The sequence below is a fragment of the Podarcis pityusensis genome (genome assembly GCF_964106645.2).
Source record: "Podarcis pityusensis genome assembly, chromosome: 2".
In the NCBI taxonomy this organism is placed as follows: domain Eukaryota; kingdom Metazoa; phylum Chordata; class Lepidosauria; order Squamata; family Lacertidae; genus Podarcis; species Podarcis pityusensis.
In genome coordinates this window covers 94,864,046-94,887,937 of record NC_138029.1, presented here as the reverse complement: position 1 = coordinate 94,887,937, position 23,892 = coordinate 94,864,046, and the positions used below count along the sequence as shown (strand labels likewise).

At 40.9% G+C, this 23,892-nt stretch overlaps 1 protein-coding gene across 8 annotated transcripts in view; it reads left to right on the top strand.

Moving 5' to 3' along the window:
- The window catches only part of LOC308471562 (contactin-6-like), a 196,329-nt gene that overhangs the window by 89,434 nt on the left and 83,003 nt on the right, over positions 1 to 23,892 (top strand). For 7 of the 8 annotated variants that reach the window (XR_013982996.1, XM_080995672.1, XM_080995671.1 and 4 more), the window contains exon 4: positions 1,552 to 1,727. Coding sequence is in view for 6 of the 8 variants with exons in the window: in XM_080995672.1 (XP_080851798.1) it covers positions 1,552 to 1,727 (176 nt within the window). In the remaining 2 variants the exon portion in view is untranslated. Of the gene's footprint in view, positions 1 to 1,551; positions 1,728 to 23,892 lie in introns of those variants that run through there. The other variant, XM_080995676.1, reaches the window with a different exon arrangement.

Here is a 23,892-nt window from a genome sequence, read left to right as displayed (position 1 = left end):
GACAGGTCATTTAGCTACCAATACTAGAAGGCTACAGTTCTGTGTGCCTGTGAGAGTTGGTTGAGATGGGGAAGAATTTGTGTGGTTATCATTAATGGTCTATAGAAGCTGGGGATGTGCCTATTCCTGGACCCTTTTTAATTATGTGTGGCCCTAATCTCTGTCTTGTATAGTGTGACAGTGGATGATGATACTAGCAGGGAGGACAGGTAGCAAGGAGTTGTGAAGATGATGCCTCAGTTTCAGAGGTGATAGGCAGAGGAACTTATACTTGGAGTGGAGTTGCTGACCTCCATCTGGGGCAGAGACCTAGATATTTGATCCATATCCCCTTTTCAGCCCTCCTACTGTCCCAGAAGTTTCTGGTATCTTACCTGTTGATCCCTTTGGTTTGGTGTTATTGAATGTCAGGTCAGTCCATAATGAGATCATTCTCATCCATGCCTTGGTTGTGGATGAAGGGGCTGACCTGATGTGTATTACCAAGACTTAGGTGGGTAAACTGGGTGTCCATCAGCTGTGTCCATCTGGGTACTCTGTGTGGTGGGGTGTTGCTATTGTCCATAGAAGCACTATTTCTGCTACCAGAAAAGCTTTTGATATTGGGCTGGGTTTAGCAGATCTGCACTTGATGTTGGACCAGATTAAGGAAACAGTTGTTCTATCAACCACTCTGTGGCTCAGCAGAGCACTCTGTTGCTGACCGAGCTAGCTGAGGTGGTCTCTGGTATAGTGTTGGAAGACCCCAGGATGATCAGAAATAATAATACCCAGGTCAGAAGCTACACTGGCCATGCATAGTTGTTTGGAGGATTGTGTCTGTGAATGTCAGCGGTGCCAGGAATGTGATTTTACATAAGTGATGAGAATTCTGTTTTGCTACAACAAATGGTTAATCCACAGGACATTTTTGTTCTTGTGGAAAATATGATTATCTATGAAACACAATTTATTTTGGCATTTGTAAATAGCTGTGATATGTTGCAGACACGATTCATTTTCTCTTTAACGGGCTAACAGAGACAAATCATGTTTTAAAATAACAGTGTTATCATTATTACATTATCAATCTCAAACTAGTGGTATAAAAACATTCCTTTTCTGCTTTCTTCTTGCCCTTTGAAGTATAATTTGTTCTGATTTATATCTCTGAAATCATTGCTATATGCAAATTTATTACATCACTGGCAAAGACTGTAAAATATTTCTTGGTACCTTTTATAATAAGGAAAGGATGTAGTTGTGTCATCCTCCTATTGCATTTGAATGTATAACTTCATATGTATGAATAAGTTATAATTATTTTTTGTAGACATTTGGATGCTTGCCTAGGATACACCATTAAATAGAGAGGATTTTTCAAACAGTAAAATTTACAGGGGAATTTACAAGATGGATATAAAAACCAGTCTGCTGTGAAATATGGTATGATATTCTAATATTTTAACCATGGTTTTATTGTTGCAGGTAAGCTACAGCACACTATTTAAAAAAGAAACCTGAATAGCCTCCGTAAATTATAAGTATAATTTGATTTTTTTCCCCTCAAAGGTGGAAGCAAAATGGCACAGATATTGATCTCACCATGAGTTATCACTACAGGCTGCTTGGAGGCAGCTTGGCAATCAATAACCCACATAAAAAACAGGATATTGGAACATACCAGTGTTTGGTCACAAATTCGTTTGGAACAATTCTGAGCAGGAAAGCAAAACTCCAGTTTGCATGTAAGTTGCATGGATATTTTATTTCCTCATCAATTTTATTTTTGAAAACAATGTATTAGGCAATTAAAACATCAATGAAATTTGCTATGAAATGATTGAACTTGCTCATCTTTCCCTTTTCATGCTGAATTCCAATATCTTTCCCCAGTAAACAGCAATAATGAGACAGATATACTGGTCCTTGCAACACACAACAATGATCTACAATCGAGGGAAAGGTCAAGAAAGATGAAAACAATTAGGTTTTGCTTAATAGAGCTGTTGCTATTCCCTCACCCCACCCTCACCCCCTGGGATGCCTTTTTTCATGGTCCGATTGCTATTTGTAAGATACCTGCTCCTCACCCTGCTCTAGGTTGGAAAATGAAGTAATCACAAAAGTATAATGATGTCCAGCAGAGTCACAGAAATGTCACACATGGTAATTACCTTACTGACATTTAGTTGCATTAACAGGAATATACACCTCCGCACATTTGCTTTGTAATTGGCATGCCATTGTTGCTTGCACCTAAAATATGTAGCTGTCCTTTAAGCACAGGTGTATGTGTGCCCACGCATAGTGAAAGCAATAATAAAATCCAGTAGACCACACTCACGCACGCACACAAATACAGAGGGAGATGGAAAAGGTAGAAGAAATTTATGCAGCCACATTCTTCCCTACACCAGAGAAGTATAAGCATATCTCGGTATAAGTATAAGCCAGGGAAGTCAAATAGTGCTACTGCAGACACTGGGTCCTGAGTTTCCGTTCCATGAACAGAACAAGGCACTGTTCACGAAAGGAGAGCTTTGCTCATGGACGAACCTGTTCTACTTAGAGGACACGTCAGTGTGTGGAGCTCTTCCTTGAATAGAAGGCTGTTGTGTTCGGGGGGGGGGGGGCAAACATCCGATCCAAGCCATCGGCAGCAATCCAGCCAGACAGCCTCATCTATCAAATTGGGCACTCCCCCCACTGTGGAAGCTTGAGACTGCAATTCTAAACACATTCAGAAAGGTGAAAGCCCCACTGAAGTCGGTGGCTTATGAGAAAACAACACATCGGACCGATCCGTTAGGGTTCTCCGCCGCGTACAGCTCTAGATCACAGCCTTTGCCTTTTTATTCTTGCATCTCTTGTGAGAGCAGCTCTTCTTCAAAAAGCAGCTTGGAGAAAGTTGCACATCCCCCACCCTCGCCCCGCCGCCACCTCCCTGCCATCCTCCTTTCGTCGTCCTCCGTCTGAGCTGGCTGCCGCACTAAGAGAGCAATTGTTTTTAATGCTCATTAATAAAATATACTTCGAAAGGCAGCCTCGTGGAGCTGTTTCAGACATCGGTCCTGGTATTAATTATTAATCCTTTTCTGTTCCTATTACAAATTGCCTGTCACAGAGGTCATAGAAAGGAGGCTGTAGAAACGGTGATGGTTCACAGACTTGTGCATGTGTGCAAGGTGGTCATTCCTGTCTGTTTCTGCCATGGTCTTAAGTCATTTTTCTTCTGACTGTTCAAAGGTAAAAGCAAACTGACTAACGGAAATGGCTATCAAAGTAGGACTGGAACCATCAGGACATGAAGTGCTTGGCGAACAGTCTGCTTTAATGCTCTCTGTGGAACCAGCACAGAATGAACTTCTCTACCCCCGACTCTATGTTATCCCTTGTAGGGAAACGTACTGTCATAATTCACACTATGACTCGTGTTGCTCAGCATTATGGCTCGTTTGTGGAAAGCTGGTCAGGGGGATGTCAATTCCTGTGGAGACTATAATGTGTAGCCCACTTCAAAGTATTCAAGTGGTGATAAATTTGTATTCAGGCGCTTACTTGAGAGTGAGCGTATTTATATGTGGTTGGTGGTAGTGGTGGTTTCAGATATCCTGGGTTAGGAAGCAGGCTTCTTTTTAAACATGAGCCACGAGAAAAAGGAAAAAGCTCAAGCTGGCAAGAAGCTGAAAGGTTTCTTATTACGAAAGAGATTTATATGCATTTTATCAATGCATTTTGAGGAATCCTTGGGTTTGTTTTGACATATGCAATATGAGACTGAATGACTTAGTCCAAATGGGAGTCCACAATGCGTTGTATCAGGGGAAACTCTTGCAGCAGCATGTACATGAGTCAAAACTGCATATAAAAATGTGTTTATTAGGAGAAATTTGCATGCTGGTGATTTTTTTTTTTGTTGATTTTTTTAAAAAAAACACACACTAGACAAACATGATTTTCTGCAAAATGTGAAGAACTGAATTTAAGATTGGAAAAATGAGAAACCTAGAGAACCAAAATTGTCAGATCTTCCCATCCCTTCTCCTAGACAGAGGGTCTTTTCTGTAGCAGTACCCCAGTTGTAGATCTGTAATCTTGGAGACATTTAGCTGGCATATTTATTACTTTTAAAAATTATTATTATTGTTATTATTATTATTATTATTATTATTATTTTATTGTTATTGTTATTATTAAACTTATACCCTGCCCATATTACTGGATTGCCCCAGCCACTTTTTGCAGCTTTCTAAAATCTTTTAAAGGTAATCAATATTGCCCCATCATAAAACTTAAACCCAAACCAAAACCTGGTACTTCTATTGCTTACCTGCACTGGTTTGCTTTCAGTTCATTTATTTGTAATTATTTATTTTACTTATTTAATACATTTATATCCTGCCTTATATCCTGAGAGCCAGTGTAGTGTAGTGGTTAAGAGCAGTAGTCTCGTAATCTGGGGAACCGGGTTCGCGTCTCCGCTCCTCCACATGCAGCTGCTGGGTGACCTTGGGCCAGTCACACTTCCTTGAAGTCTCTCGGCCCCACTCACCTCACAGAGTGTTTGTTGTGGGGGAGGAAGGGAAAGGAGAATGTTAGCCGCTTTGAGACTCCTTAAAGGGAGTGAAAGGCGGGATATCAAATCTAAACTCTTCTTCTTTCTCCCAAGTCAGAATTCAAGGCAACTTCCAACATTTAAAAGCATCAATTATAGAATACAGAAGAATAAAAATAAACTAGTTATAAGCAATAATTAAAACAACAACATCACAACTTAGTTGAAACCAGCAATTAAAATACAATTTGTCCTGACAGCATCATCTGCGCCTATGTTTCCAAAGCCTCTCTGAACAGGAAGTTCATTGCCTGCTGTCAGAAAGAAAACAAAGAGGGAGCCATTTTAACCACTCTGCTCATTCATTCTTGGTACTGCCATGTTGCTTTAAGGGCTCTTACAGAGCCATGGTGATAGGGGTAATTATATATACTCTGAATATGGCTTATTTGGTTATAACCCATACATTCCATGAGCAAAAAGCTTATCCACTTTTGTGGATCTAGGTTCCGTCTTGAGCTAGTATGGGGAGGAGAGAAGTGGCACATAAATAGAGAGGATCAATTACAAGCAAAGGAAAAACAAAAATTTATGCAGCTCTTTGTCTGTCTGTCTGTCTCTGATGAGGAAATAAGCCTTGGACTCATTGTGCAAATTTACTGTTTGTACCAGACCACATTCAATTATCTGCAGTTTGGTCCCCTCAGTTAAGGAAAGCCAAGGCGATCATCCATGAATCCCTCATGTACTGTAGGCTTTAACCCAATGGACTAGAATGAACTGATATTAGTTTAGATAAAAGGCACAGAAGGAAGGACTTACTGATGTTTTTTGAATCATAAGAAGCCTGGTAAAAGTATAGCTTGGAGCTAATTTCAAGTACTAGTTCCTAAACTGTTGGTTAGCAGAAGCCAGGATCACAGTAACTGTCCCCTGCAGTGCAATAATGTTCAAATGCCATATAAATATATGGGCACATTGATCCCTTGCGCTGGATTAAATGATATCATCTGTGGCAGAGTCTAAGCTTTCTTAATAATCTTTATGGTCACAAGATCAAGAGAATTTATAGATGACAACTGTAGACGTTCTGCAACTAGATGTAAACTGCACCATTCAGAGCAAAATCTTCGGGTCTGCATATCTAAGAAGCTTGAGTTCTTGAAGACAGAACAACATTTCTGATGTCACATTTCCCAATTGTGTCTTGTAGTAGTGTAATTAAAAATTGTTATGTCTGCCTGAACTTCAACTTGTACATTCATCATCATGTTTGAGGGATTTGTTATTTAATATTAATTTTATTTTTTTCTGTATTGTCATAAAATAGAACCACCAGAGAGCTATTTTTAAATGACACTTTAAAATAGTAAAATAATTATAATGACAGTAGTAATAATAATATTAGCATATAAGGTAAAGGTAAAGAATCCCTGGATTCAAAAGCAACTATGGGGTGCGATGCTCATCTTGCTTTTCAGGCCAAGGGAGCCAGCGTTTGTCCACAGACAGTTTTCTGGGTTATGTGGCCAGCATGACTAAACCACCTCTGGCACAATGGAACACCGTGACAGAAACCAGAGCACACGGAAACGCCATTTACCATATACCTTGGTACTCAGACGGCTTGGCTCCTGAACAAATTGGCCTCTGAACACCACAAACCCAGAAGTGAGTGTTCCTGTTTGTGAACATTTTTTGGAAGCTGAACATCCGATGCGGCTTCTGATTGAGTGCAGGAAGCTCCTGCAGCCAATTGGAAGCTGCGTATTGGTTTTCGAATGGTTTCGGGAGTCGAATGGACTCCTGGAACGGATTAAGTTTGACAGCCAAGGTACCACTGTACTATATTATATTTAGCATACACAGCGGTACCTCGGGTTACATACACTTCAGATTACATACGCTTCAGGTTACAGACTCCGCTAACCCAGAAATAGTACCTTGGGTTAAGAACTTTGCTTCAGGATGAGAACAGAAATCGTTCTCCGGTGGCGCGGGAGGCCCCATTAACTAAAGTGGTGCTTCAGGTTAAGAACAGTTTCAGGTTAAGAACGGACCTCTGGAATGAATTAAGTACGTAACCAGCGGTACCACTGTACTATATTAATGGTCTAATAAGAGTTCAGCCTTACTATCAACCTGACGACGACCAACATTTTGGGTCAGAACATCACCTGCACTCCACATGTTAGCAATGCTCACCACATGCTTGAGGTGGTAGACGATTTTGTTGGCCTGAGTTCCACCATAACCAGCAATCTTTCCATCCCTGCTGAACTTGACAAGCATATTGGCAAGGCAGCTAAGGCAATGGCTCGTCTCTCCAAAAGGGGATGGGAGAATGTGATGCTAACATTCAATACCAAGATGAAGGTCTACCAGGATTGTGTGTTGAGCACGCTGCTTTATGGAAGTGAGTTGTGGGCAACTTACAACCTGCAGGAGCGATGCCTGCCCAAAACTCACTTCCATAAAGCAGCATGTTCACGTCCTTGGGAATTCTGTCCACATGTGCTGCATCAGGAAGATTTTGGGTATCAAATGGCAAAGATATGTTCTCCCAAGCCCACATTCCCAGCATGTTTGCACTTCTGTCTTAGGATTTCCAAGGATGTGCTCTACAGGGAGCTGACTTCAGGCACCAGGCCCATTGGCAGACCAGCTTCAGATCCTTTCACAGTCCTTTACAAGTGGTGTTATGTGGGAAGCTACTTTATGCTGAATCAGACAACTCATCCATGTATCTCAGTATTGATTACAGTGACTTGCAGTGTTTAGGATCTTTCAGTCAGGGGACATTTTCAACCCTACCTGGAGATGCCAGGAACTGAGCCTCAGACCTTCTGCATTCAATGCACATGCCCTACCACTAAAGCAGATGCCATGCCACTATGTGGTATTGGCAGTATGCCTCCTTCAGTGAAAGCTGCTGTGTTCTAATATCACTTCAAGCTTCCGAACACTCTTCAAGAATAGCTCTGTGTAAAGCTTACTTGTTACACAGTAAGCAAGTTTGAGACTGCAGAAATAAATGTGCAATATGATGACAGCGCAGCAGAGCATATGGCAAGCTTTTCTAAACTTCGCGGAGGGAAGATTTTTTCAGTGTTATCCCAGTAGTGCATAAGACCTCCACTTCTGGTTTCAGCTAAATTCAGTCATAAGCAGTGCTATTCTTCTAGAAAAAGAGGTGCTGGAACTCACCATGAATGCCTCCCTTGTTCTTTTATAATGGCAATGGAGAGGTGCTGGAACTGAGTTCCGGAAAGTTCTGGCTGAAAAAAACAAACCTGGGTCATAAGCCTTTTAACTGAGTTTGTTTTCAAGTGTTGTACAGTGGTACCTCGGGTTAAGAACTTAATTCATTCTGGAGGTCCGTTCTTAGCCTGAAACTGTTCTTAACCTGAGGTACCACTTTAGCTAATGGGGCCTCCCACTATTGCTGTGCTGCCGCTGTGCGACTTCTGTTCTCATCCTGAAGCAAAGTTCTTAATCCAAGGTACTATTTCTGGGTTAGTGGAGTCTGTAACCTGAAGCATCTGTAACCCGAGGTACCACTGTATTTTAGAAATGCTGTGACACATACACACACACTAAAATGGATGAAATAGGGGAATGTAAAAGGCGAAAGATTTATACGATCTGAAGAGAAACCAGAGTATGAAATAGGGGAATGTAGACTGCATAGTAAGAGCTTGAAAATACATGCCACCCAAATGCATGCCACCCAAATCCTTACCCAGGATCTGTGTTTTCTTTGGGAATGAGGCACATCCCAAAAGAGTCTTGTTTCTCCCATAGCTGCAGCCTTGGTTTCAAACAGAAATCAACCACTGCTATTTCTCTCTGGCTTTCCAGCTTGCAACTTTGCTTCTCAGTCACACCACGGCAAAACTCAACTCTAAACTCATGCTTTGTCCTTCTAACCATCTCTGAGTTGTGGGAGGGGCCTCACCCGTTTGCTGTCTTACACAGAACCCACTTTCCTTGCTGTCTTAATGGCCCATTACCCTGGTGATCACCTCAACACAAGAACCTAGCCTGGCTTAACATTCTGGATCCAGGGGTTAGCGGCTGGGCAGAAGTATACAGCCTACACCACCAAACTCATAACAACACCATTAGAATACATAAAATATGCAAGAAGAAAATTGCACACATATAATAGCAGCGTGTCTTACTGTCAGCTGGCTACCAGAGTTCTATTGTCATCAAGAACTCTTCACACAAGATGGTTTCCTACATGGACATCACTTTGACACAGCAAAACTGTTCTGTGTGAAATGGCCTTTATTGCTGAAACATCTAGAAACCCAGCTTCAGGTCAGCTGCAATCTGGATTGAAATAAACTAGGATTCCTGCACAGAAAACAGGCAACCTGAAGAATGAGCACCAAAACAAAGAGGCCTCCAGTGACCTCTTTGGAACATGGAAACAAGAGCATAGGAAACTGCCTTACACTTTGAGCACTGATATCTCAAGCAGTATTGTCTACTGGGATGGCTCAGTTGGTAGAACCTGAGACTCTTAATCTCAGGGTCATGGGTTTGAACCCTACCTTGGGCAAAAGATTCCTGCAGTGAAAGGGAGTCAGACTAGATGACCCTCATGGTCTCTTCCAACTCTACAATTCTATGATTGGCAGCAGCTCTCCTAAATGGCTCAACACTAGATATGTTGGCATTGACATTGACCAAGGCAGAACGTATCAGGACTTGCATCATGCAATCTGAAGGAGAAGAAGAAAAAGGGGGTTCTAAGGAAGACAGAGGCACTAATTTGGTACAGTTGCAGATTAAAGTATATGGATACATAGGTACATAGTTGTGTGAGTAATCCAAAACTCATATTAATGTGTAGAGTACTGAATTGCTATGCATACCTAAAGCACAATAACTTTTTTTTATAGCAAAGGTGTTAGATAAAGCAATGTTGCAGATTTTACTCGCAGGTGTTTTTTGTTTCTTGTTAGCTTCTTTCCCTGACTACGACAGTGGCATTCTCCACAGGCATCTTGTATCTAGGGGCCTGCTGTTTTCAGTATTATCTCCTTGGTAATATAGGAAAATGGTATTAAATATAAATGTCACAGAGGAAACAAAAAGGCACCATTTAGATTCTGTATTCAAACTGTCAGAAATAGTAGCCATGCATTCTTGACGTCAACAATGCCAAGAAAATAGAAAGGGTCTGGGAATATTTGAACTCTAAAGTAGATTCCCCCCCCCCCTTTAGTCTGAAATGCAGTTGAGAGGCACAATCTTCATGAATATTAATTTGTTGTGCATAATGTAGGCCTATTATTATGAATGAAGCTTACATAACTCAAATTTAAATGGTGTTTTTAAACGCACAAAAATTCATTAGAATGCTAGGGAATGTTTTCATTATTGCACCACTTTTATGTAAAAGTAAGTCAATGTAAATAAATAGGTGTAAGGGAAATATCCTCATCAAGCTGAATATTAACAGGGGCATCGCAACTTCTTTTTCCACTGTCCTAAATAGCCAGGCTATATGTAATTACACTGTTGTGGTTGTTGCCAATTAAAGATAGCTCAAGATTACAAAGGTTGCAAGCCTTCAAGCTAAATACAGACCACCAGCCATTTATAGTTGCCCACAGCAGCCTGGGGTGACAAAACCAGTACTGGCAGTACTGCTAAGTACTGGCAAACCAGACTGGTGGGTCACAAGTTGTGTTCATTTTTGGCACCTTTCATAAGCTTGCCTCCTGGGATGAGCACTGTATCCCATGATCACTTGCTTGTGGTAATGGTCTTTCACAACCGTGCGGTGACTTGATAGCTGAAGTTAATGTACAGTAAACATGCTTCTCCATACAGAGCCAAATCTGCACTTTGATGGGTACATAATGTTCATAAATGGGTCAGTTGTGCATTTATTTTAATGTCAAGAGTATATTGTATTTTCAAATTTCCTCCTCCATGGAAATCAAAGAACAGAAGGGCATCAGAGGCTCTGTAGTCACAAGACATTTGTATACTAGGTTGGTGGTGGAACACCCTCCCCAGTTAAGTTTTCCCCCTCCTTCCACTTATATTTTCTGCAGGCTCTGTTGTTCAGCTCTCTGTTTTTATATTGGGATATTTATTTGGGGGTTGTGACCAATACTAGCCCTACTCAGAGCAGACCCATTGAAATGAATGACTCAAAGCCAATCATTTTCATCATTTTTAATGGATGTACTCCTGTTCATGTTTTACTGCTTAAATGACTACAAGACTCCATATAGGCTGATCTGGATGAAAGGCAGGGTAAAGGTTTGTGGGATCCAATTCTATACTAACTTACTCTAGAGTAAGTTCGACTGAAATCAGTGGGACTTACTTTTAAGCAGACATACGTTTTGTCTGTTTTATAGATGGCTTAAAAAAACAACCAACAACCTAGCCTTCAGTCCTCAATTCAGACATATTTTTTTTTATATGATAAGAAACAGAAGGAAAATAATGTTGAGGAACGGATGGAAGTGGGGAAGAGCGCAGGCATGAAACAAAAATACCACTCATAACTATTCATGGAGGGTAAGAACAGCAGACCAAATATTATTTAAAATAACCAATTTGTCTGGGATGTGAAATGAGGTTCCTTCTAATACATGCAAATCATTCTGTCTCAGGCTCCGTCACTAATCAGAGGAAGGGATGATGGTTCCTATTTAACTCAGTTCACTTCCATTGCCACGTGAAAGTCACTTGTCTGTCACCAACTGTGATTTTAGCTTGTTAATTTCAAGAGATATTGACAAGCGCTTTAATTCACATACAAGATTAATGGGCTGCATAGGGAAGCAATACCCCAGAGTCAGACAGCCCTTTCACACTTGTAAATTGTCCACATTGTAAAAAGCTTTCCCTCCTGTTGTAAACAGGGCTGGAGCTGTTAATAAAGGAGCTTTTGTTTGGCATCTCAGGGTGAGATTTCAATGGGCTAGCTTGCAGAGTAAGCAAAAACATTCCTCGCTGAGGGAGCTGCATTGAAGCCTGTTGCTAATTGCTCCTCAGGAAAGCCGATGAAGTTCCACAATAATTTCCCATCCTTTTGTCCAGGAATAAAGTGCAGTGCTGGCAAGCATGCTTGAGGAAGCTTGGATCCATACCAAGGATCAGAAGCGCTGCAAGGAACCTGGGATGCCTGAGTGCCCTGACATATTCTTTGCGGTTTAGCCACGGCAGGTGTCTCTCAGAAACCATGTTGATAATGGTGGCTTATAGGGAAATGAGGCACTTTCTTCAGGACTTGACTTTCCATTCTGCAAATGGGGAAATGAACTGATTGTTAATGTTGAGCGATGAAGCACTGAGAATATTTTATTTCTTTATTTCCTGCCCTTTACCCAAATGTTCCAGGGCTGCATAGAAAACAGTTTAAAACAAGTTACAATCATAAAAATAAGATGGGTCCTAAAATATATACAGTCGTACCTTGGATCTCAAATGCCTTGGCTCCTGAACAAATCGGCTCCTGAACGGTCAAAACCCAGAATTCTGGTTTTCAAACTATTTTTGGAAGCCAAAAGTCTGCCTCGGCTTCCAATTGGCTGCAGGATGCTTCTGCAGCCAAATGGAAGTCACGCTTTGGTTTTGAATGGTTCTGGAAGTCGGACAAACTCCCAGAATGCATTCTGTTCAAGAACCAAGGTACGGCTGTACACCTCAAGTGTCTTCAACATACTCAGGAAGCTGTACAATGAAGTTGCCAGATGCACCTCTGTGGGGAAGGAGTTCCAAAGCTTGGGGGCCACCACAGAGAATGCTCTGTTCTGGGCCACCCACCCTTTGAGCCTCTGAGGGTGGAGGGACCGCCACAAGGGTCCTACCTTTCCTCTGAAGAGGTCAAGGTGGCATACAAGCTTCCTGCTTCCCCATTCTACCCTCACAACATTCAGAAGCCATGGACATGGAGAATGGCCCAAGTAAACTTTATGGCTGAGTGCTGATTTTAAACTTTGTCTCCCAGGTCCTAGTTCAACACTCTAACCACTCCAATGACTCTCATTTGGGTGCTAGTGGGCCCAGATACTGAGTGATATTTTAATTGTTATATTTAGCCATAACCTTTGGAATTTTCTAGGCAACCAAAACTCCTGTCCTTGGGTCCAGTACACCTCCAAGTATCAGGCCTGGTTTTGTAGCAGAGACACATGCAGCCTCCAAGCGTGTCCCAAGTCTCTCCCAGAGTGTAGAAATAAATCACAGGAAACTAGGGAGGTACTGAGCAGCATAATTCTGTTCCATTTCAGCTTCACTTTCCAGTCATTGGTCTGTTCTGTCCCATTTTTCATGGATTAAAAAAAAAGAATACACAAAAAGTACACTTAAATCATAGTTATTTTTTACACATGTTTTACTGAAATATTGACGTAAAATACACATTTTTACCATTGCTTTTTAGTGGGAGTTGCATTCCAACAGCCAAGTGAATTTGAGAGTGTAAGATCTGGTCAATCCACAGTTGGACAAGTCACTTGATAAGCTGTTGCAGTTGATGCTGAATCATAGCCTGGCAATGTAGAAGTACTGAATAAATGTGTATGTGCAGAGATGGAGCTTTTGAATTGTTCAGCAAACATAAAAGCTCACTTTCCCCCTGATTATTTCATCATGTTGTTTACCTTTGAGTGCACACAAATTGCATGAGTACCAGAAAGCAATACAGCATAGCTCAGAATGTCACAACCCTGGTTTTTTTTTGGTGTGTTTTTTTTAAACTTGTAGCATATGTTTGGAAGCAGAAAATGGGAAAATCAATGCAGCTAAATCAGATCAGATATTCTGAAATGTACAAAAGCTGAGGATGCATGAATTTCTTTCCTCTTGGCTTCTCTGTCTCTGGTCCAGATGGTATCCTGCTGCGTTACACACCAGTTCTGGTCTGGAATTACTGTTAGTGCTGTTATTTCATCGCAATTTAAAGATCCCATGTATGTAGGGAAGTTGTGCTATCACAGTCATGGTAAGCTAATCCTCTACAAGAGTTTGTATACTGATCTTTACTGGTAAAGTCCCATCAGGACAATTGGATGTGGTTGGGGAATTTGGAAAGGGAAATGAAGAAGCATCCATCCATCCATTTATTTTAATTTGTTTTATATATATACACTGTATCCTGATTCCAGTCCTCCTATGAAAATGTCAAGGTGTTGGATGTTGAGTAGTCAGGTTCAAATCCTTATTCTGAAACTTAATGACTGGCCAAACACTAGTCACTTTATTTCAGGGGTACTGTTCACTTTAACATGGGGGGACTCCATTTGTCATTCTGTCTCAGGTGGCAAAATGACTTGGACCACTCCTGCTGGTTTATTTACAACCAGCCATTTGCAGAGCAGAAGCAATACTTTTGGGTGTCTTTAACTCCTGCTCCTGGATTTTCCAACAATCACATCCACTATCCGTGTGAGCCACAGCCAAGTCAGCTCACAGTCTTTGAGCTACAGCGCTTCCTGGCCTGATAAATCAGATTCAGATAAATATATATATATGCCTCCTTCCATAATATCTCTCTTTAACGAACATGAATAATTTGACAACATTTTAAATTTTCATACGAAATTTTACCTCAGATTTGGAAGTGGTGCGTGCAGATCATTACAACATGCAGGGGGAAACACTAAATGTAAACATGATAAATCAAAAAGAATAAAGTCTTCACCATGGACGAACTTCATCTCAATGTAATTTGGGGTGCCCTACTTAAGTTTCAGTTTTCGTTGCTGGCCCTCCCATCAGGCAGAGTGAGGGAGCCAATGCTGTGGTGCAGAAGCAGTAGTGAGGACAATGTTGGACAACAAAGCTGTTTATACCACACAGCATGCCTTGTAAGTTAGTTAGCTTACTTTTCTTAGGTGCACTGGAAGTAGCTCTCCCATCTCTAGTGTTGAAATAAGATTAAACTGCCAGTCCAATTGGCTGTGATGAGGGACACTGTCTTCTCCATCACCTCAGACAGCAAGATGGCATGGGCTAGGGTTGCCATATTTCAAAAAGTTAAAAACCAGGACACCCCAAAAGTTGTTGAGCTTTTCTTAGGAATACCTCAACCTTCTTGAGCTTTTTAAAGACAATCCCTGACATTGTTGAGCATTTTTCTTTACAAAAACACTGAGAAAAATGCAATTTTTCGATTGACTTGCCTAAGATCCAGGACAAAGCGCAGCCTTTTGGAAATTCCCCCAGATGTCAATTCTGCCTTTGAACTCCCAGTATTTCATGTGAGTGATATAACATGTATTCTACATGTAACATTCAAATATAATACAGTCATATACAGCCTCCAGAAAGTGCTCTTAGAAAAGCAATATGTGTTAGCAAGATATTGTTAGGAAGAAAACAGATAAAGGTCTCAAAGCAGTTAGATTTTTATTGATAAAATTTAATATTTTTGAAGGTTAAAGCCAGTCTCTTTATTTGCAGTGTTGGTAAAGTTCCCTTTACTGTCCAAGGTTCCAATAAATTATGGAATGTAATTTCCACCATATCCACCAGAGCTTTTCATTTTATTTTTAGTACAATTCAGACAAAAGATTGGAAAGGTTTGTTTAAAAAAGGAAAAATCAATAGATAGCAATAGATTTTTATATATATATATATATATAAGTTAGATGGGTCTACTACTCTACAATCATATATAAATATATTTAACTGAAGGTTTTCCTGTAATAACATATTTAACAACAAGGTTTCATCAGGAACACTCCTCTTGCAAAAGTAAGCAGGAAGAGCACGTTTTTGTGCAGGCCATGATCCAGTGTAGGAGCCTCACACATTATTGCAGGTATTTCTTGTTGCTGCTGAGGAAGATGAAAGAGGTCGTTGCACTCCCGGATCTCAATCTTCCAAAACAGCAACAGAAATCAGTGTCCAAATGCTTTTGGGGTGCTACCAGGGATGTCACAGTAATCTGCCAAGCCTTATCACCTATGTATATGTTGCCATATAGCTGGTCTTGAGAAGTATCCTGCATTTTGCTCACGTCTGCCACTTTCTCATTTAGTGTCCATCAAGAGGTAGAGGGACAACTGTGTGCTGCTCCTCGTGATGACTCTTATAGGCAGGCAAGATGTACCATGTTGGTAGTCAGCTCTGTGAAGGATGCAAGTTTAGCAAGTCCTAGACTGAGCCTCAGATAAGGCTGCAGCTTAATCTGGGCAGTTAGCTTCACTCCCAGCAACAAAAATTCCTATAGTTAAAGGGGACTTGCCTATTTCAGTGGCTCTCAACTCTTACAGTGTTGAGGAGGCAGTGGTTTCATTGGAGCTTCAAAACTGGAGTGGCAATGCAATCTCCTTCTGCCGGACTGCTGCTAAAAGACTGACCTCTTGTGCTGGAGCTCTTGGTGCAGTAGGGACCATGTGGTTGAATGTGTGGACAATTCCTCCTCACTCTCTGATTCTTCATCCAAGTTCCCCACTTTGTCCCCTCAAGAGGGGAAGTTGGACTCCAAGATCATGATAGACTATCATCAGCTGCTGGATGTGCAGGCTCTTGGCCTGTTGATTTGGATAGTGTGTGGAGAAACTCAAAGAACACAAAACCAGCAAAGAGCAGTTGTGAAACTGGCAGGTTCCTTCCTCTGCCCCCCAATTTCTGCAGCACGTCTGTCTGCTATGCAACTGAAACAGGCTTGAAACCCATTTTCAGTTTTACTTCTATTATTATGGATCATTGGGTGGAAAGGAACGTTGAAACATACTTTATGGTTTCTACCAAGTCCATATAGCCCAGTGTGCACATAATCTGCCAATGAAGAGGGAAATATGCATACTCTCCAATAAGCATACCCTTTGTTCCTGTCAGAGATGAGCAACCTGTCACCTACAAGCCACATGCATCCCATTGTCTAATTTTATGTGATTTATGGTGTCCCTTCCTGCTAGTCAACGGAGAAGCATTGGGAGGGAGGACTGTAAGATGGGGGAGGCTTAACAAAACCTATCACGATATGCACATTTTCCAGGGCCTAGAGAATATACAAAAATGTGAGGCATGCACATTCCAAAAGGCCTGCTGGACAGTATGCATAATGACCAAAGAATATAGAAATTATTATTGAGTTATGTTGGAATGAAGGTAAATTGACCAGGAAATTTGTACTGCAGTGGCTCTTCATGGTTCCAGACAGGGATATTTCCTAGGACATTCTAGGCATTGAAATCTTGACCTTGACAGTGGTGTAACATGGGTTGCATGGGGGGCGGGGAGGAAGGAAAACAGATGGAGTATGCATGCATATTCAACTACCTAAGGTGTTCATGTTACCCAGGAGAGCATAGTCGCATAGATAAGAAAAGAAGAGTTGTTCTGTTGTCTGGAAAGGTCACTTCCTGGTTCGCATGGAAAAGCCATTTTCGGGGGGCCGCTAGGGGGCGCATCAGAAGATGGCCGACAATACCATCTCTCCGGCTCACACGAGGTAATTAAGAGGCTGTTATGGGAGTATGCAGCCTCCCTCGTTACCCCAAAGGAATGGGGAACGCTGCCTTGCCTGCTGTGCCCATAATTCACCCCCAGATTCGAAAGGGGGTGAGGACACTACGCACAAAAGCCCTCGTGTGGGTCAGCTCTCCTGGACGCTGTCTCTGATCTGCGCAGCTAGTTGCGGGAGCTCAAAATAAACAATCAGAACAGAAGCAAATGCACATACTTCAAGCGATGATCGGGAGTAAGGACTGCTAACTAAAGGGATCTCTGGGAAGAGGAGTGACGGGCTGGACTTAACAATAAATCAAGAAGAGGAATAAATTAAGAAGATTCATCAAAGGAACGGTATGTCGGAGCGAGACTGAAAAGGAGGGGGGAGAAAAACTTTTCTTTTTTTGTCTTATGTGAGTACCCAATAATCCTCCCCCCCAAAAAAAGAATCGTTGCAATTACTGATCACAAGCAGGAGGAATAAGAACTGTGTGGAAATTAATTACTATGCAAGGACGTGGCTTATGGGAGCATCAGGAAACGAAAGTAAGTCCTTTGTGACGCAGTTATAAAAAGAGATTTATCATGGCAGGCCCACCCACAGGAATCCAGGGAGAGGAGGACTATGGTTGTTACTATGTTGGAGTGTGGGTTCGGCCTAGCAGGGGCCCCTGAGAAAATTTATGAGGGAGCGGCGGGCCTGGGGAGATCAGGACAGACTGTCGGAATGTTTTGTACGGAGGTGTTGAAATGGCGTCTGTCTACTTTTATGGCTCTTGGATGAGTGTAAAATCCACACAGGATATAACAATGTTTGTCTCCAACCCGCTTGTGGAGATTATCAGAGATCACAAAGAAAGGAGATAACAACAAGAAGAAGAGGAAAACAACAAAGAGAAGATTGAACAGAACTGTGAATATTATTTTGACAGAACTGTGTAATTAAAGCAGCAGCAAGAGAGATGATCGGATCCCTTTCGGAGCTTGAAGCACGGGTACCCCCCCAACAAAAATTTTAAAAATTTGGCTGTGTAATTTGGAATTATTGTTATTTGGAATTAATGTGATGTGATTGGCCTGTTAATAAAAAAAAAATTTTTAAAAAGGAAAAGCCATTTTCAATGGAGCACAGCAATGGACGTGTGTAGCTTATTGAGGCAGCACAGGTGTTGAAAGTTTGCGCTCCTAACAATTTTTTTTAAAATATAATATTTATTTAAAATTTCCAATCAAACAAAATTATATATTCCAAATTATACAAATGATACAATAATCAAACAAATCCCAATGTTATGCCTAATTATAAATTATTATTATTTTTTAGCGGACTTCCCATGCTTCGAGATCCCTCCTCCTTCCCGCCTAACAATTTTTTTGTGCCTGGGACAACTGCCCCTGTGGGCCCCCACATGCTACGCCACTGTTTCTGAATGCAAAGTGTGTGATCTTAACACTGAGCTAGTCATCCTTCAGAGTTTCTCCACTGCTCACTGCAGCCCTCGGACATAGTGAGCAAATTTGTAACATTTAGTTTCACACCAAGTGGAGCAATTTACAAATGTTCCTGTAAATAGTAGTATTGTCTTGCTTGATAAGATCTCCTACCCATTACCCTATTTCCAATGCTCCACAGCTGAGGCTCCCTCAGGATTTTTTGAGACATGTCAATTGGTGAAAGCATTGAGCAACAACAGAGATTCCAGTTGATCATTCTTTGAATTTTCGTGATGATGTGTTAATTGTTGGTCTTTGAATATAACTTTCCTATCACGTGTGTATCAGTGCCATAGAAAGCATCTTATTATAGACATTGCTCAATCATTTGCGGGAGCTTGTCATTTAGGAGTAGTTTAAAGCCTCACAGAAGGAAGTTTCATAAAAGAATAAAACTATTTTGGTTTGCCCTGATTGTTCCTAACAAATCCATGTTGATTACTACTCATCACCCAGATTTTCTTTTAGTGGTTAAAAACCAAATAGTGTGTATGATTTGGTCTAATTTTGTCTCTGGTATTGAAGAACAGCTAATCAGTCTGTAATTCCTTGAGTCTTCTCCCTTTCATTTTTAAAGCCTAGATAATATATTCACTCTTCCCTAGGCTTTTCAGCTTTCACCAGCTAACACCTTCAGAATCCTTGAGTAGTTACCATTAGGCCTCACTGACTACACGGATTTTCTACATATACTGTGATATTCTTTGTTATCCTGTCATCGTAAAAAAACATGGAGCAAGGCTGGCTTTATCGGTGCAAAGCTTGACACTGAAATCCCTTGGATTTCATGGATACTGATGAAATAAGGGGCAGAGGGGGATACAGCAATTTGTTAGACTTGGACCTAAATCAATGTATTGAAGCTATGCTAATAAATCAAAGGACCTATATGGCCTACAGCTTATTAAATATTAAAGCAGGATTCAGTGGAAATACAGTGGAAATACTCCTTGGTATGTGTCATTAATGTACATGCCAGGAATCTGCATTTAAAATAGGAGAAATTATTCCATAGCCCATTGCTTTCAACTCCAGAGGCTTAGAGTAGAGCTGAGCTAAAATTGCTCAGAATACTGTACATTTTTTTGCAAAATAAAAATGTGTTGTGCTGTTTTTGTTTCTGCTTTTTATTACCTCCACTAGAACAAAAAGGTCACTTTGTAGAATTTCCTTTCACTATTCACCACCATTTTGTATGTGGAGCACCTTCAACATGACCTGGAACCATGGTAGTTCTGGGGCATTGTGGAGGCAGAAAAATTGTAGTCAGGCTACTAGTATTATTTCCCAGGGACAGACCCAGATTTATAGAAGCCGTCCCACTTTCTGATTTGATCCCGGAATGTCCTGCTTTTCCTTAGGATGTCCCTATTTTCATCAGAGAAATGTTGGAGTGTATGGAGTTGTGTGACCCTTGAGCCAAGGAGATAAGTAACTGTACAACCTTTAGAAAACATTTGAAGGCAGCTCTGTATAGCAAAGGGTTTTTTAAAAAAAGTTTAATGTTTTATTATGTTTTATAGATGCTAGAAGTCACCCAGAGTGGGGTGTTGTTGTTGTTGTTGTTATGATATAACACTGGTCCTAAAAGGCCTACATTGGCTCCCAGTACATTTCCGAGCACAATTCAAAGTGTTGATGCTGACCTTTAAAACCTAAAATGGCCTCAGCTCAGTATACCTGAAGGAGCATCTCCACTCCCATTGTTAAGCCCAGACACTAAGGTCCAACTCTGAGGGCCTTCTAGTGGTTCCCTCACTGCGAGAAGTGAAGCTACAAGGAACCAGGCAGAGGGCCTTCTCGGTAATGGCACCCGCCCTGTGGAACGCCCTCCCATCAGATGTCAAGGAAATAAACAACTATCTGACTTTTAGAAGACATCTGAAGGCAGCCCTGTTTAGGGAAGTTTTTAATGTTTGATGTTTTATCGCTTTATTATTAATAATATTCTGTTGGGAACCACCCAGATGGGCGGGGTATAAATATTATTATTATTATTATTATTCCATATTTTCATCAGAAAAATGTTGAGGGTATGTGTGTGTGTGTGCGCACACACACACACACACACACACACACACTGCTTCAAGAAACCAAGCAAAGTCCATTACCCTGAAGCAGCAATATTGTCATTTTGCATGCTATACAACTGACAAGAAAACAAAAAAACTCTCTTCCAGGCTTCCACAGTGGCTTATACAGATCAGTAATAAGGAAAATAATAAGCAGTGATAAAACAATGGACCTTTAAAATTAGCTGTCTTTTTTCCCTACGTACCTCTGTGGGAAATTGTCGCTTTCCACAAAAATCAAACCTGAACCTGAACATCTAAAGTCTAACCCTATTCAGATCATACTTAGCCAAACTATTTTATTCATTCACACAGAACACTATAAATCACTTCCTATTTCCAAAACTTCAAACTTTCATTCCATTTATTCAATTACTTTGGGTGGAGGGCAGGGAAAGAGTTTTCCAAAGCAATTAGGAAAAATAAGTCTGCACTATATTACAAATGTACCGTATTTTTCGCTCTATAAGACGCACCTGACCACAAGACGCACCTAGTTTTTGGAGGAGGAAAACAAGAAAAAAAATATTCTGAATCTCAGAAGCCATAACAGCAAGAGGGATCACTGCACAGTGAAAGCAGCAATCCCTCTTGCTGTTCTGGCTTCTGTGATAGCTGCGCAGCCTGCATTCGCTCCATAAGACGCACACACATTTCCCCATACTTTTTAGGAGGGAAAAAGTGAGTCTTATAGAGCAAAAAATACGGTACTCATTTTCCTCCTAACCAGCTGCCCCCTCCTGCTAGCTCTGGAAAAACAACAGAGATTCCCCAGACTAGAAACTGTGCTAGAAAGATCACTAAAAGAAAATAGAAAATAGCAGCTTTTTAGGACCCAGAAATTCCCAAATCCTGTTGGGTAAAATAACTCACCCATCAATCACAACTTAGGACTTCACTCATTGGCTTAAAACAATGAAAGGCAGGAAGAGGCAGGCTGGACCATTTCTCTGCACATTTCTCTTTCTAACTTTCTTTGAAGTGGGCTTTCTTTTTTAAAAAATAGAAAATAGACATTTCAGAATCTGGGCCCCTTGCAATTGCTTCAACTGCCGAACTGTAAATCCAGGCATATTAGTAAACATAAGACAGGGAAGTAGCCTTAAGAAACAAGTCAGGAAACAAAAGAAGCATCACAGAAAAGAGGTTCTCCCTTGACTGGAAGGCATTTGTGTGTAATTAGCATCACAGGGTAATATAGGTAACAAATTGTTAATCTCCTGAACACAGACGGTGCAGTTACTTATGCAAATCTTAACAATGGGTGCACTTTGAAAACTGCTAAGTTCATAATTTCCTGTTATATTTGCTTGGGTGAAGAACTGCATTGTGATCCATCATAACCAGTTGCATTAGTCATTGTGCTGTAATAAATCACATTGTATAAAGCAGAGCTTCTTCAAAGGAATTGATCTCCCCCATCCCACCCCCCATTCCCTTTAGGAGATGTCTCTAGCTTGAAAAGTGTCTCTGCTCCTAATGCTCCCCCCCCCCCATAATTCAATAATGGACTATAATTACAACAGTAATATTTAAGATTATATAATGACAAAACATTTGTGGGATGGAATCAAAAGTTCAAGAAAGCATGAAATTGTATTAATTCCAAAGAACTGTTAGTAATTATGCAAGGTGATGAATTTTGCCTTCCCCTAATTATCTATTACATGTATTAGGATGTTGTTATATCTTTGTTTGGTATTTAGGGAGACATGGCTATCTAATAGTACTTCCTAAAATAAGTTAACATATTTATTTCATTAATTTTAAAACATCAGGGTAGGAGGCGTGCAGCCTGCATGGGACGTGCACCCTGCGTATAGCTTGGTTCTGTTGATTCTGCCATCATTTATTTGAATCAACCATTACTATCTTTAAATGCCCCTACACCCAAGGAGCTCAGGGCAGCATAAAAAGTGGTGCCAAGGGTGGGGCGGTGGCACTGGGGTTTTTGCCTGAAGTGGAAAAGTGTCCTGGGTCAGCTCTGACCATGTATTCCCACAAATGCGTTTCTGTCCCACACAATATCTCCTAACCAAGTTTTCAACTGGTGAAACAATTGGTAGTCACTGATCTTAGAGAGGAGGCTTTGTTGAGGGCACCACTGAAGGTGGTGATCATCTCAAGCTCCTTTTGCATTTCTGCTGGGCTGGCACCAAGTTTGAGGAGGTCCTGGGTAAGGTACCTTATGCCAGAGACCATCTTGGCTGTGAATCCCAGAAGACCTCCTCCCTGCCTTGCAGGCCTTTTCCCACCTCACCTGAAAGGCTAGGGCCCTGACTGACTCCAGCTACAAAAATTGAGGCTGCTGAACAGACTCTTGGACTGGGGTATTTTTTAGCAGAGTTTGTTGGCAGGAGGGAGAGGAGCTGTTCTTGCTGTTATTGAGATTAATTTTTGCATCTATATTTTAGATCTTACTATGATTTATGTGGAAATAGTTCAATTTGTGTACTTTTACAGTTTTATTTATGGTTTATGACTACTTTTGTTACAGCACAGTCAATGGTCATAGGTCATGGGAGTTCCAGGCCAGCAATATCTGGAGAGCCAGAGATTCCCCACCCACGTCTTAGTAGAAGAAAGTTGGTGCTAATAGGCAGTATGAAAAAATTACTCTTCCAAATTAAAAGCAAACAAACTTTGTTTTATCGTTTTAATGTTTTGTCATCCAATTAAGACTGAATGATAAACTCCTGGTGCTGAGGATGGGGAGGTAGAAAAGATATATTCTCTAGTCTGTGGCAGATTGTTATTCCCATTAACACTAATGGAACCAACACAGAGAAAAGGAAAGTGTCTGTTTACGTTACATTAGAGCATTTCTTGGGATACAGTTGTTTATCACCTTAACCAAACACCTCAGCAATCACTGAGGATTTGCCCATCTTTTGATAATTGCAGTTCAAGGCAATTAGAGTGCTTCAAATTGTTGATTATTTTCTCACTTTACTACTGTTGCCATTTCTTTTATTAAAGTGTTGCTGTTTTGAATATTTAAGTTTAGCACTATAAACCCTTTTAATGGGAGGGTTCCACTGCCAGTTTTAAACTGGCCAATGCCATAGCTGTCAACTTACAGATTTGAAAATAAGGGACCAGCAGCCTTGAAAATAAGGGATCAGCAGCCAAAATAAGGGATTTTGCTTAGCTTATACAGAAATCCAGCACTGATGGAGCCATGCTGCTTTTGCTGCGACTGACTTTGTTTTGCAGGGGGTTGCACTAGATGATCCTAAGGGTCTACAACTCCCACCAAAGAAGAGTGGCAGACAAAACTGATGAACGATGTCGAGATGGCAAATCTTACAGGCAGAATTAGAAACCAGGAAGAGGACCTCTTTAATA